Source organism: Apium graveolens, unplaced genomic scaffold, assembly GCF_009905375.1.
Source record: "Apium graveolens cultivar Ventura unplaced genomic scaffold, ASM990537v1 ctg3642, whole genome shotgun sequence".
Lineage (NCBI taxonomy): Eukaryota > Viridiplantae > Streptophyta > Magnoliopsida > Apiales > Apiaceae > Apium > Apium graveolens.
In genome coordinates this window covers 42,814-56,928 of record NW_027418196.1, presented here as the reverse complement: position 1 = coordinate 56,928, position 14,115 = coordinate 42,814, and the positions used below count along the sequence as shown (strand labels likewise).

The 14,115-nt window shown below is 33.7% G+C and overlaps 1 protein-coding gene across 1 annotated transcript; it reads right to left on the bottom strand.

Annotated features, from left to right (window-relative positions):
- Positions 1-766: 766 nt before the first annotated feature.
- LOC141701250 (uncharacterized) lies at positions 767-3,861 on the bottom strand. Its single transcript, XM_074504933.1, has 5 exons — positions 3,125-3,861; positions 2,189-2,950; positions 1,701-2,144; positions 1,486-1,591; positions 767-1,402 (listed from the first exon to the last, which is right to left on the bottom strand). Exons 1-5 carry the CDS (start codon positions 3,859-3,861, stop codon positions 767-769), a joined length of 2,685 nt encoding a protein of 894 aa, XP_074361034.1.
- Positions 3,862-14,115: the final 10,254 nt, after the last annotated feature.

Here is a 14,115-nt window from a genome sequence, read left to right as displayed (position 1 = left end):
TGTCTCAAAAAATCAGACAACGATTAATTGGTAGTTGACCAAAAAGCCTTGTATCATTCTGTTTCACACAGTGGTGATTCAACTTATTCGAAATTGTTGTCTAAATGGTGCCCCTGTGCTCCAATGAGACAACGGTTGTATTTATCCTCATTGTGTGACATCTATTGGCACAAGTGTTGTTTAGGTCACAATAATCCGGTGTGCTTTCTATGGTTTTACACAATGGGTTTTAAGGACTGTTGTGCAACTTAGACAACGGTTTTCCGGTACCAATGTGTTATTTATTTGAGACAATAGTGCAGAAAAACCAATGTTAGAAATAAAGCATAACAAACAATAGTTTATCACCCCTGTTGAGTAAAAGAGTTTCAGATAATGGTGTCTTACTCGTTTTCTGAATCACCTGCATTAGAAAATATGTTACAACAACTTTTATAAAAAACCGTTGTCTAATTTTCAGAGGGTTTTAAAAAAATTGCCTAAAACATAAATCTTTAGACAAAAAGCAAACCAAATGCTTTAAGAACATTGTCAAATAAATGCTTCCAACAAGTTGTCAAACCAGATGTACAAAAAACTTCTCAACCTAACTGAAAGGTACAAATTACATATAATAATTCTTGGATAAAAATCAAACCAAATCCTTCAAGAACAATGCCAAAACAAATCTTACAATAAAATGTCCAACCAAATTTGATTTAGTACAAATTATAAGCAAAGGGGATAACATAGGCACTTATAGGCAACATTTGATCAGTTGATATAATTATGGAAGTTGAATCATCTTTTCTTCCTCCCGCATGTAACTTCTATTTTCTTCCTCGACTTCATCAACAGTTGGGAACATGGTGACATCTACCTCATTTTCAAGTTCAATTTCTACGGATCCCTCATTTTCATCGTCACTTTGATCATCAAACTTGTTTGGTAATTTTAATACAACTGACCAGAATTTTTCAAGAAGGTCGTCAATGTAACAAACTTGCTTGACATGTTTACCTAACACAAAAGGGTCGTTCAGAAAACGTAACTTGTGTAAATTAACAACTGTGTATCCTAAATCATCTATCTTAACCCCTTTGTTCATATCTACCCAATTGCACCGAAAGATAGGGACTCGAAAATGGTTATAGTCCAACTCCCAAATACTTGTGATTACTCCATAAAATGTATGTGAAATATGCTCAATGTTCTTATTCTTATCCTGCACGAGCATTATATCAGCATGAACACAAACACCGCTGCATTGAACTTGTCGCGTATCATCACGATCTTTTGTGCTGTAGGTAACACCATTGACTTTGTAGCCACTGAATGTAGGGACATACTTGTTAGGCCCTTCTGCAAGCCACATTACCTCCTTAGATACCATACTTTTCACATCAAGCAATTCTGACGAAATCTGTCCAAAAAATAAAATACTAAAGCAATTAGACATTTACTTGATTTCTTTAAATTAGAAAAAAATTATTGTCTAGCTATTACCTTCTTTTGAAACCAATTAGGGAATGTTTCATTTTGCTTGTTCTTAAGCCATTCTTCATCATTTTCATGTAATGGATATCTTGCCACCAAGAAGGCCATATGTTCACTGTCAGTAAATCAATTTCAGCTTTTGTTGAAAAAAATCATAAAATCATGGAACAAAAAACAGATGTATTTATTACTGAAAAATCAGAAATCTAAATAAAGAAACTTACTTGAAATATGGGGTCAATTCATTACTGTTTTGAAGAAGACACAGATGTGCTTGGTGCAAATCCTTGATGCTCGGCTTTATCATTGTTGCACCAGATAAGGGTCTGTATTTCTCCTTGTTCTTATCCCTTCCCGGTAACCTAACTGTTGGTTCTTCAAAATTAACTAAACACTCAACCGCCTCTTCTGTAATATAGGCCTCAGCGATGCAACCTTCCGGATGAGCCCTGTTTCGAACATATCCCTTGAACGTCTTCATATATCTCTCGAAAGGATACATCCAACGTAGGAAGATAGGACCACAAAGCTCAACTTCTCTTACAAGATGAACTGAGAGATGGATCATTACATCAAACAAGGAAGGGGGGAAGTGCTTTTGTAGCTGGCATAAGGTCTCCACCAATTGAGACTGCATTTTTTCTAATTTATCGACCTCAATGACTTTACTACAAATTGCCTTAAAAAAAGGCAAAACCTGATAATAGTGCACCTGACCTGTTTTTGAAGTACTGACCAAAGTGCGATGGGGAGCAAGTGATGCAACATTGTGTGACAGTCGTGAGATTTCAGTCCAACAAGTCGCAGAGTGTCCATTGATACTATACCCTTAAGGTTCGAACAAAAACCATCAGGTAACTTCATGCCAATCAAGGACGAGCAGACAATCTTTTTTTCTTTATGCAATAAGTTCCAAGATGCCATCGATAACTTCTCTTTTTTTCCAGGATTTTTTGGTCTCAGCTCCATTCTTATTCCCATTTCAGCCATATCAATACGAACAGATTCTCTATCTTTTGTCTTCCCGGGAATATTTAGCAATGTACCGGTTAAAGCCTCGCATATATTTTTTTCTATATGCATCACATCGAGGGTATGGCGAACTGGCAAAAACTTCCAGTACTCAAGCTGAAAAAAAATAGACATCTTTTTCCAAATTGGTCGAGGTTCCCCTTTTTTCCACCGAGGTTGGTTTTGTGTCTTACCATAAACATGGTCCGCTAGTGGTAGTACCCTTTCTAACACCTCCTCTCCAGTTAAAGGAATAGGTTCTGATAACTTCTCCATGGTATTATCAAAGGCTGATTTTTGCCTTCGATATGGATGATTTCTGGGCAGCCATCTACGATGTCTCATAACCACCGTCTTTTTGTAAGTAGCCAACCTGGTAGCTTTTGTTTTATCAACACAAACTACACAAGCATTATATCCTTTAATGATGTTACCCGATAAGTTTCCTAAGGCTGGATAATCACTAATTGTCCACAATAAAATTCCTCTTAGTATGAAAGACTCTTTCTTAAATGCATCATAAACTTGTTTCCCATGCCACAATTTCTACAATTCTTCTATAAGTGGTTGAAGGTATACATCAATATCATTTCCAGGCTGATTTGGTCTGGATATCAATAGACTTAGCATAATGTACTTTCTCTTCATACAAAGCCAAGGTGGGAAGTTGTAAATTGAAAGCAACACAGGCCATGTTGAGTGATCACTTCCTGGTCCATGGAAAGGATTAAATCCATCGGAGGATAAAGCTAACCGAAGGTTCCTAGCCTTTGTAGCAAACTCAGGCCACCTTTGATCGACATCCTTCCATGTCTTTGAGTCAGCCGGATGTCTAATTTTACCATCATTTTGTCGCTCGGTTTTATGCCAAGTCATGTCCTTCGTAATCTGAGCTGTATTGAACAAATTTCTCAATCTTGGTATCAATGGAAAGTACCATAGAACCTTAGCAGGGATCCCTTCCAATTCTTCTCCTTTCTTGTTTAACTTCCATCTAGATGCCCCACATATTCGGCAAATCATCTCATCTTCGTCCCTCTCACCGCGGTATAAGAGACAATCATTCGGACACACATGTATTTTTTCATAATCCATGCCTAAAGTACATAAAGTTTTCTTGGCTTCACCAAAAGATGAAGGCATACTGTTGCCTTCCGGAAGCATTGATGCAAGCAAAAGAAGGACATCGGAAAAGCATTTATCAGAAATACCATGTTTTGCTTTTAAATTATACAACTTGACTAAAGCTCTCATTTTTGTAAAACTCTCGCATCCAGGATAAAGTGGTTCATTTTCACCTTGAACATGATTCATAAAATCAGAAGAATCTAACGAAATATCCTCATCATCGACAATATCCTGCCCCATTCTCATGTTTGTAGGATCAACGGATGATTCCTGTTCAGAAACTACATGACTCTGTACATAATTTGACTCTCCATGCCATATCCAACACGTATAGGTTTGATTAATACCATATTGATAAAGATGATCCTTAACAGTCTGAGCATTCCAAGATTTACTATGAGCGCATCTTAAGCATGGACAACTAATTTTATTTTGTTTAAACCCATTCAGAAATGCAAAATTTTACTAATTCATCCACTCCAAGTTTAAATTCTTGTGTTCTTCTATCTGCTTTCAACCAAGATCTATCCATTTTTACTCAACCAAGTTTAAACCCATTCTTTTGCTCAAATTCCACAAACATATATATTCCATAAAACTCAATATGGACCCTTATTAAAATTCTCCAAATAGATATGAACCCTAATTTCAAGTTCCCCAAATCGATATAAACACCAAATCCCCAAATTGATATGAATTCAGCAGAAACTTACCTGAGTTCAGCAAAGTGAAGTTCCCCTGGATTACTTCAGACATCAAAGAACTGAGACAAATATTTGGTTAAGAAATGGTGTATGAAGGAGACAGTAAAAGAGGCATAATAAAATATAGATACTTCAGACAGACAATGATCACGTATAATAATGCTAGTCAAACTACTTTATTGCTAGTCAAAATTATTTACACTTTCCCCCTCTTTCACCAGTTTTCCCACTTATATTTTTTTTGAAAAAAATAGAAATTTTCTTAAAGTAAAAGAATTTCGTTTCTTGGTTTATTTAAAACTCAGGACAATCGTTTCAACAATATTGCATTGTAAAAAAATGTAAACACAATGGTTTGTAGCATAGTTTATTTAAAATCTTGGACAACGGTTTCAACAATTTATCATTGTAGTAACACCTACAAACAAGTGTTTTTTCAATAAACCATTGTCGTATTATATCAACTTTTTCGACAAACACAAGGACTATAAATGATTTTGTAGGCTTCGAAGACATGCAACAAGAGGAACAATTGACATGTTAAAACTTACATTATTAAATATATATTTAAATATCACTAATTGTTTATGAAATAAATTACAAGTGTCTTCTTTTAATTTGTTACATTGTAATCATATACTATATGTGCATTCAGTGGTTACTTTCGAACTATATAGTCGATAACTCTATATAAAAAATTCGGGATTTGTTAAGTTTTTAAATAGACACTATATCCGTTACAAAAGCGAAACGAGTCATTTTAATGTCAACAAATTTGAATATTTCGCCTTTAATTTTTGTTAATTTTTGTTTGATCTAGGGTTATAGGGTTTAGGGTTTAGGGTTTAGGGTTTGGTGGAATAATTTTTTCTTACATAAGATAACGGTTTTTGCAATTTCCCATTGTAAGAACATGTAAATTATTGTGTCGTCCTTATCATGTCGTGTATTCAAAATCCAAACACAAATACTAAATTATCGTGGTGTGTTAAAAATTGTCGGGTGTAGCTTATATAAACAACTTTTTAGATACACTTAATTTATACATGCCTTCGTTTACTTACTAATTCATTGCCTTTTTCTAATTTTTGAAAAATTACCTTCGGGCATGATACTCAAGATTCCTGGTATGTTATGAAATATTCCCTAAATTTTGCCAACATACCAGGAGAATATTTCATAACATACCAGGATTCTTGAGTATCATGCCCGAAAGTAATTTTCCAAAAATTAGAAAAAGGCAATGAATTAGTAAGTAAACGAGGTCATGTATAAATTAAGTATATCTAAAAAGCTGTTTATATAAGCTACACCCGACAATTTTTAACTCAACACGATAATTTAGTATTTGAGTTTGGATTTTGAGTACACGACATGATAAGGACGACACAATAAGGTACACGACACGAGATACACAACTGAGAAAATTCAAAATTATAAATTAATTAATATCGAAATTATTTAGAAAAAAAATCAAAATGTTACTTCAAAATTTTCCCAATCGTAGATTAAGGATAGATTTAATAGTAACCGTTGTTTAAAAAATATTTAATATTCTCTTCTTTTCAATTAATTTCTAAAAATTATGAATAATTCACTCATCAATCAATTAAAATACACCGTTGGTTTGGTAAAATACTAACAATCCAAGCTGTTGGTTTATTCCCCAAAATTATTTTACTTCCCCCTCTTTTCATTTTCATTCCCCCCTTTTGTTCCCCCCTTTGTGATTTCTCTTTTCTTACCCGATAATACTTCATTCCCCTCTTTTATTTCTCTTCCATTTTCTTTTCTCAATTTCTAATCGAAGCAAATCTAAGAAAGGTACTTGCATGATTTAATCTGTTTAGTTCTTGGTTGTTGTTGCATGTTACTTGATTAAGCTTGTTTTGTTCAGTTCTTGTTTGCTCTTGCTTGTTCTTCATTGGTTATGTTCAGTTCTTGCTTGTTCTTGATTTGTAATGTTTTTACTTGTTTGTTTTGATTCTTATGCTCTTCTTTTCATTTTCATTCCCCCCTTTTGTTCCCCCCTTTGTGATTTCTCTTTTCTTACCCGATAACACTTCATTCCCCTCCTATTTCTCTTCCATTTTCTTTTCTCAATTTCTAATCGAAGCAAATCTAAGAAAGGTATTTGCATGTTTTAATCTGTTCAGTTCTTGCTTGTTGTTGCATGTTACTTGATTAAGCTTGTTATGTTCAGTTCTTGTTTGCTATTGCTTGTTCTTTATTGATTATGTTCAATTCCTGCTTGTTCTTGATTTGTAATGTTTTTACTTGTTTGTTTTGATTCTTATGCTCTTCTGCTGTGATTCTTTTATATTTTGGTTCGATTCTTGTGAAACCCTCGTATGTTATGTAGTTCTTGTTGGATTTTTATAAAACTCTCATATGACTTGTTTCTTTGGTATTTTTTTAATTGTTGTTACTTGCTACTGATTTAAATGGTTCACTTTGATGATGTCTTGGTTAGTTATTAGATTTTGTTTCTCATAAAACCCACATTATTAGAGATTTTTTGCTGGTTAGATTTTGTTTCTCATAAAACCCATATAATTTCATAGCTTGGCAAATCCTTCCTTATAATGGTTTGTGGTACACAGATTATGGCTCCTCCAAAGAAGAAGACACAAGCTTCTCATAAAAAAGCAAAGTCTTCTCCAAACAGAACAACGATGAGATTTGTGAAGGCTATAAGGAAAACACAATCATTGAACAAAGTTAACCCCTCTTGTTCTTCTCCTATATCTGTCAAGAAGAATCCGATATCTGAAAATTTAAAGAAGAAGTTGTCAAAGAAGAAAAAACAAGTGGATTCTAAGAAAAAGCAAGTGGATTCTAAGAAAAATCCAGAAATACCGGAAGGACTAAAACTATTGAAACGTGGTTGTGTCACGATGCACAGAATTCTGAGACGGAAGATAATGAATCAAAAGCTTACTGTGACCTTCAATACAAAAGGGGAGCCGTATGGTGATGAAGCTGGAGAGATGCAGTCGTACATTGGAGTTTTGGCAAGGACCAAAGTCCCCATTTGGCATGATAGTTGGAAGCAAGTTCCTGAGCAGACAAAGAATAAAATTTGGGACTGTGTGCAGGTATAGTAAATTGTCTACACACACATGCCTATCTTTCTCTTTGATATTGGTTTTTTTCTTTCCTTTCTATAGATTTTGTTCATTCGTTAACTTGCATATTTGAATTTTTTTGTTTCTTATGTACGTAGATGGCCTTTATTATACCTCCGACAACAAGGAAACTGGTATGGGAATCCGCTTGTCAAAAGTGGAGAGAGTTCAAATCCCGGCTCACGACAGAGTACATCCTTCCACACCGGAATCAACCAGAAAAGCTCACTTTTCCTCCGGTTGACTACACGTTCATAGAAAAGTCGCACTGGGAGATGTTTGTTGCTGATCGTCTCGGAGATGATTTTAAGGTAAACTTTTTATTATTTTTATTTATTTATCAATTTCAATAATTGGATAGGTATTTAGCGTGATGTTTTAACCTTGTTGGTGCTTTTTTCTACAGAAAATTCATGAAGAACAGGTGAAAAGAAGCTGGATGAATGAGTATCATCATCTAATGTCTCGAAAAGGTTATGCCAACCTAGAAATGGAATGGGTTAGTGATGACAGCCTAAATCTACTTAGTCTTTTTATATACTTTGTGTGGTTAATATGAATTTGTATCTTTGAATCATTAATAAAACATGTCGTACATGCAGTTGAAAAAACATCCAGAAGAACCGATAGATCGATCGGATGCCTGGGTCCTTGCAAGGAAAGACAAAGATGGTAATTTTAAAAATGAGAATGTTAAAGAAAAAGCTGAGAAAATAGTAAGTTATTCATTTATATTTCAACCGAGAATATTCATCATAGTTCCAATTTGATATATAACTTCTTCTATACTGTGGTGTTTTTAGGAGTTGCTCAAGAAGAAGGTTAAAGAAGGGGAATTGGTAGAAGAAGGTAGAAATGATGTGTTAACCATGGCGCTCGGTAAGCCTGAGCATGGAGGCAGAGTACGTGGGCAGGGGAGCCACGTGAAACAGTCTATCTATTTTGATCTGCCGAGACAGAAAAAATCAAGGACTATTGAGGAGAGGATACATGAGGGGGTTAAAACTTTATGGCTGAGGAGACTCCGAAAATTATAAAACAGAGAGATGCATTTTGGACTGCTGAAATTGAAAAGATCAGAGCAGAATTGAAAATGGCTAAAGGTATTGGTCAAAAGGGTAGCCCAATCATTGCTTCCCAACAAGGAAGCTGCTCAGATTTAAAGGGCGTGCCTCAGTTCGTAAACGAGAATGATATGAATGATATTGTGAGGAAAAAGCTGAACGTGGAATCTGGGGATGAAGGTTCAGATCATGGTGATGAGGAGAATGTAGAATGTTTTTCTAAGGACAATATTGGATATAAAAATATTGAAGAGGAGAATGAGCATAATGTTTTTTTCGAAGGTGAGGAGGCCTTTATAGTTGACGCTGATAATGAGTTTGTTGAAATTGAGAATCATCCTAAAGGGTTGAAGTTGGATGGTTTATCCGGTGTTTGTCAACTGGCAATAGGATCAGTAAGCAACATCGTAGCATATGGTCGGGTTGATGAAATCCCTCTTGTTGAAGGATGTGAGCCGACTCTTCACGGAATATGCCTTTCGAAGGAAAATGCAAGAGTGTCCATTTCTTATGCAATTCAAGAGGATGCTAAGATCCCATTTCCCGTAGGAGATGAAATTGTAACTGTGAAACAAGCAATAGGTTCTTTTATTGCATGGCCAAGGGATCTCGTGGTGGGGAACACAAGCAGTACCCAAGTTTTGTCTACTCCAAAGGTAAAGATTGATGATAGTGTGTGTATAATTGATATATTTTGTTATGTTTTTACTGTGTTGACGAGCATGTTTTTATTTTCAGAATGTGAAAAAGCGTGGTGCGAAGAAAGTTGGTTCCAAGAAAACAAAGAAGCATGTAGTGATAGAAACTGATGATGTGGAGGATGAGCTTCATGTAGAGATGGGTGTAAATTATCCATCATCTTTAAAACGGTTGTGGATGTGGGCTAAGGATGCTTTAAGCGATGGAAGAACCGTAAGTTTTCAGTTATATGAACAAGCATTTGCTGTCACAAAGAAGCAGGTGATCTTTCTGCAAGATATACATTCCCTATGTGGTAGAGGTGAAATATCCGGATCGATCATTACCATATTCATTCAGTAAGTTTCCACGTACATTAGCTTTTTCAATTTGTTGTTAATTATCTTGAATTAAAAATGAGTGCATTTTTATTTTAATTGTTCTCTAAATAAAATTAAATTAGATTCCAACTATTGTTTAATTTGTTTACAGCTTCTTGTATGAGTTTTTGAGAAAGAATAAAATGACGAATATGATTGCTTTTGTGGATCCGGGTATTGTTGGAGCCATTGGTTGTGGCAATGCAGGGGAGAGGTCACGTGCGCTTGCCAACCGTTTTATGAATGCTAAGGAAGGACAATGCTTTCTTATTCCTTTCAATGACGTGTAAGCATTTCTCACTTTATAAGTACACTTCATATTTTATGATCTCATTAAGATGTTTAAGTAGTTGTAATTTAATTTTCATTTTTTTTATATTTTTAGTGAATTTTAGAAATTTGTAGAATATATTTGTATGGATGGAACTTTAAATTTGGTAACTTGTAAATTAATTTGCTAACATGTAAATTGTTAAATATATAATTAAATGAGATATAAGTAATTTATTTAATTATTTCTTCAAGTTACCTTTGGTTAGTTTTGAGGTAACATCTAACTGCATAATTAAATTTCTGAAAGACACATCTTCTCATGCTTTGATAGGAATCACTGGTCACTAACCGTTGTTGTTCCAACGATGGAGGTAGTATACCACATGGATCCTCTTAAGCGTCGTATTGTAAGCGATGAATGGGTAGAAGTTGTTGATAAGTGAGTCAATATTTTTAATTTCTTTAGGTAATTTACGCAAAATGTTTTTTGTTGACTTGTACTACTTTCTAACAGTTCGATAAAGATGTACAAAGAGAGGTTGAATAAGGTGAATAAGGTTGCCAGGAAGAAAATTTGTTGGGAGAATATGGCGGTAATAATATTTTTTTATAATTTCTCATATATGCAAGTAAAATATGTGATTAATTTTATTTTCTATTTTTTTTCAGGGAGTTCCTTTGCAGACAGGGGTCCGAGACTGTGGCCTTTTTGTCATGGGATATATGAAAGAAATTTGTTATGACAAAGAGCTTCAATTTGCAACTAAGGTATGATTTTTTCTTGTTTTTAATTTTAAATTACAACTTTATGTCGGATGGTACTTTATTTTCACTATCAACATAGTGGCTTACAAAACTGTCAAAACTTTATTTGATTTTCAGTGGATTCGTAGAGGCAATCTGGCTTACAATGAGGATGACTTAAACGTGATCAAGATGGACTTCGCCAAATTCTTCATGAAGTTTTATTCATGTTAAGTTAGTCTCGCGAATAGTTTATATGTAATTTGTGATGGTAAGACGAACTAGTTTAAGTTATATTGACGTTGTTGGTATGGTGTTTAAGTGGAGTTTTTCTGAACTTTTTATGGTTGTTGAAGTTTGGTGGATGTATGTACTTATGGTTGAAGTGGATCTTTGGTGTAGTTGGTAAATTATGAAGTTGATCGGATGTTATGGTATTTATCGCATGGTAAATTTGGTTTTTGAATGGTTTGGTATTTGATTTTACAATTTGTATTTGTAAAGGCTTTATTTATAAATAGAATAGGTATAGAACCATTGCTATGTTTGATAGACAATTGTTTAGTAAAATAAAAATATCTATTGTGCTAAGTTATACTAGACAACAGTTGGTATATAAGTAAACCATTGTCCTAAGCTATATCAGACAATATTTGGCACAAAAGTAAACCATTGTGCTAAAGATATTCGACAATAATGTTTTAAAAGGCATACACTTGTATGAACCAAACTTATACAACTGAATAGTAGAACTTAAACATCGTGCCTTAATGATTTGCACAATAGATCAAATTATTAACACCATTGTATGTACAAATCCTAACAACACTCTGGGATCACTACATACCATTGTTAGATTAGCTTCTAACAATATCTTGGTCATTACAAAAACTGTTGTGAGCATTACTAAAACACAATACCCAAAAACAAAAAACTGTTGTCTAAAGTATGTCATACATTTGTTTTCTTAATAAAAACCATTGTGTAACTAGATGAAATAAATACATAAACCGTTATAGGAGTCAATTCACATAACACTATTTTTAACTATTATGCCTCTACATTGTTACAACGGCTAGAAAACTGTTGTTTGTAGAATATTAGAAAGGGTCATATCCATTGTGTGAATAAAATGAGATAAAGGCTTTATATTCAGTTGTGTGATGTATTTGTTACAATGGTGCGTAACCATTGTATGAGTACCAAACACACCGCCCCCGGATAGACAATGAAATATTCATCTTTTAGACAACGGTGTAAAACCATTGTCTGATTCAATATTTCTTGTAGTGCATATTTGTACTCAAGATGGCGAGTTTTTCATACTATATGGCATACAGCACATGATTAGGTGGCGTCCCACCCGACTCTTCATCATTTCGACAAAGCGTCATACCACAACACTGCTTGTCTCAATCAGAAATTAGTGATTTGAGGAGAGAAGCAATTCAAAAGGAATACAACAAATTTTCTTTCATCTTCACCTCATATGATTTATCCACAGAAGAAACTTATACATATCCAAGAATCAAGTAGAACATATGCTATCGTATTAAGAAGAGGAATTCCGATGTTGATCACCTTCCACGCTTCACCTAATTATGCATTCAGAAACCAGTCGAATGAGATATTCACCATTTAGGTCACATTATAACTTTGAAATGTCGTCTGGAAAAGCCTCCACATTAAATGCTTCAATGATTTGATCATAATTGCGTCCTTGCGAAATTTATAACTACTGCTTCGGATTTCCATTTATGCCGCATAAAATAACATTTGATCACGCATTGCCTCAAGTTCAACGATCAGGATTATTGTTTTTCACCATTCTTCTGAAAGAGTCTTCCATTTCCTTCAATCACCCTCGGTCCGTTCGAATCACAATTTTCGTTAAGTTTTAATAATTTCACGAATAATGTTTTAACATGTTGATTTAATTATTGATATTATTTAAACAAAGATTACTCTCGTCTTTCACGAAAACTTTAAACTTTCTCCCTGCTGGGGGGAGTCTACTTAGTCCCTCGAACTAACAACAAAAAATATTAAATACACTTGATTGCACATAAAAAATAAATGTTATACACTAATCCAAATTATCTATTAAATCATTTTATTTAAATACAAAAATTGTAAAAAAAAGCAACTAAATTAAATGAGTAATTATCAAGCCAAGTTAGGTGTATTTTGCAGAACTAAAAAAATTCAGGAGAAAAATGTTTATATTTCCCATTGATGTTGTATTTCTAAATATAGGAAAGTTAAAAAGTGATATATAAGTTGGTGATCAAAAGAATATTCTTATATGCTATGATATTTTTAACTTTTGATTGTTATAAAATGTCACATTAAACTTGAATTTGTGCTACTATTGTATATTTAGATTGGAAAAATAAGTAGAGTGCAAAATCAAATTTAAACTTAGGACCGGGTTAATTTAAGTCAATTATTAATCATTCTGTATAATTTACTTTTGTTATTAATTTGATGGAAGTCTTTTTGTTCATTTTAGACAATTATTAGTTATAGGCAAACACGTATAATATCAACTCCAAACACACCAAAATTATAACCAACTAACATTAATGTCAACAACAACCAAAAATAATAAAAACGATATACATTAACCAACCAATTGTTAAAGTAACTACATTTACTTATTGTACTACATTCAGCAAGCAATCAAATTAATAGACAAATGTTCGAAGCACACAGACAACTAAATGTATACATGAAAATTCAAATAATAGCTCAAAGCATTGTTAAACCAAAAACTAAATAAAATTGAATAGCGCTCTTCTCATCACTGTTTCTTTTCGCGCCACTTTCCTCGTCTTCGCCAAGCTCGACATCCTCTTCATCTCCGTCCTCGTTGCCGCTGATGGTAGTGTCATCCATAGTCGACCTAGAGATATTTAAAGCTCCAAGCGAATTTTTTTTGGTGGGATAATAAATTGAAAGAATGATAAAAAGTAAGATATCAATAATATTTATGTCGGTTCAACTAAGTACTAAAAATATCTTATTTTTTAAGTGATCTTTTCAAAAAAAATTAAAAATTGGGCCCCTAAATTTTATTTTATGCCTATATTTTTTATTATTTTTCTTTTGATTATTCATGTATATAACAAAAAATTTGTCCCTCAAAGTTCAATTTTTTCGATACCCTTATTCGTTAGCACAAATAGTTTGGTCCCAGGGTTGGCTTTGATGTCTTCATCGCCACTTTCTTGAACCTTTCTTATAGCCTTATATATATATGATGTTAAAACGCTTTAAAATAACACTACTAAATTTTAATTGAGAACTTTTAATATTTTACCTCTTGGTTCTCTACGTCATACTTTTTGTAAAAGGTCATGGCACTAGCTTCTAGATTTTGTTGCATTTGAACCGCGACTCAGGAAAGCATTTACTTGCTCTTCTTTGGGTACCATATGAGATGTATATGAATTTACTCTTGCATTTTTCATCATATCCTAGACCACATTAAAAAAAATACAATCCGCCACAACCCATCCGTCGAAGC

Bases quoted from the DNA above. Each gene is read 5' to 3' on its own strand.
- LOC141701250 (XM_074504933.1), bottom strand. From the start codon at position 3,861: ATGAGAATGGGGCAGGATATTGTCGATGATGAGGATATTTCGTTAGAT. The intron at 2,145-2,188 runs GTGCACTATTAT...GGCAATTTGTAG, and splicing joins GTACTTCAAAAACAGGTCAG to TAAAGTCATTGAGGTCGATA. The intron at 1,592-1,700 runs GTAAGTTTCTTT...ATTTACTGACAG, and splicing joins GAATTGACCCCATATTTCAA to TGAACATATGGCCTTCTTGG.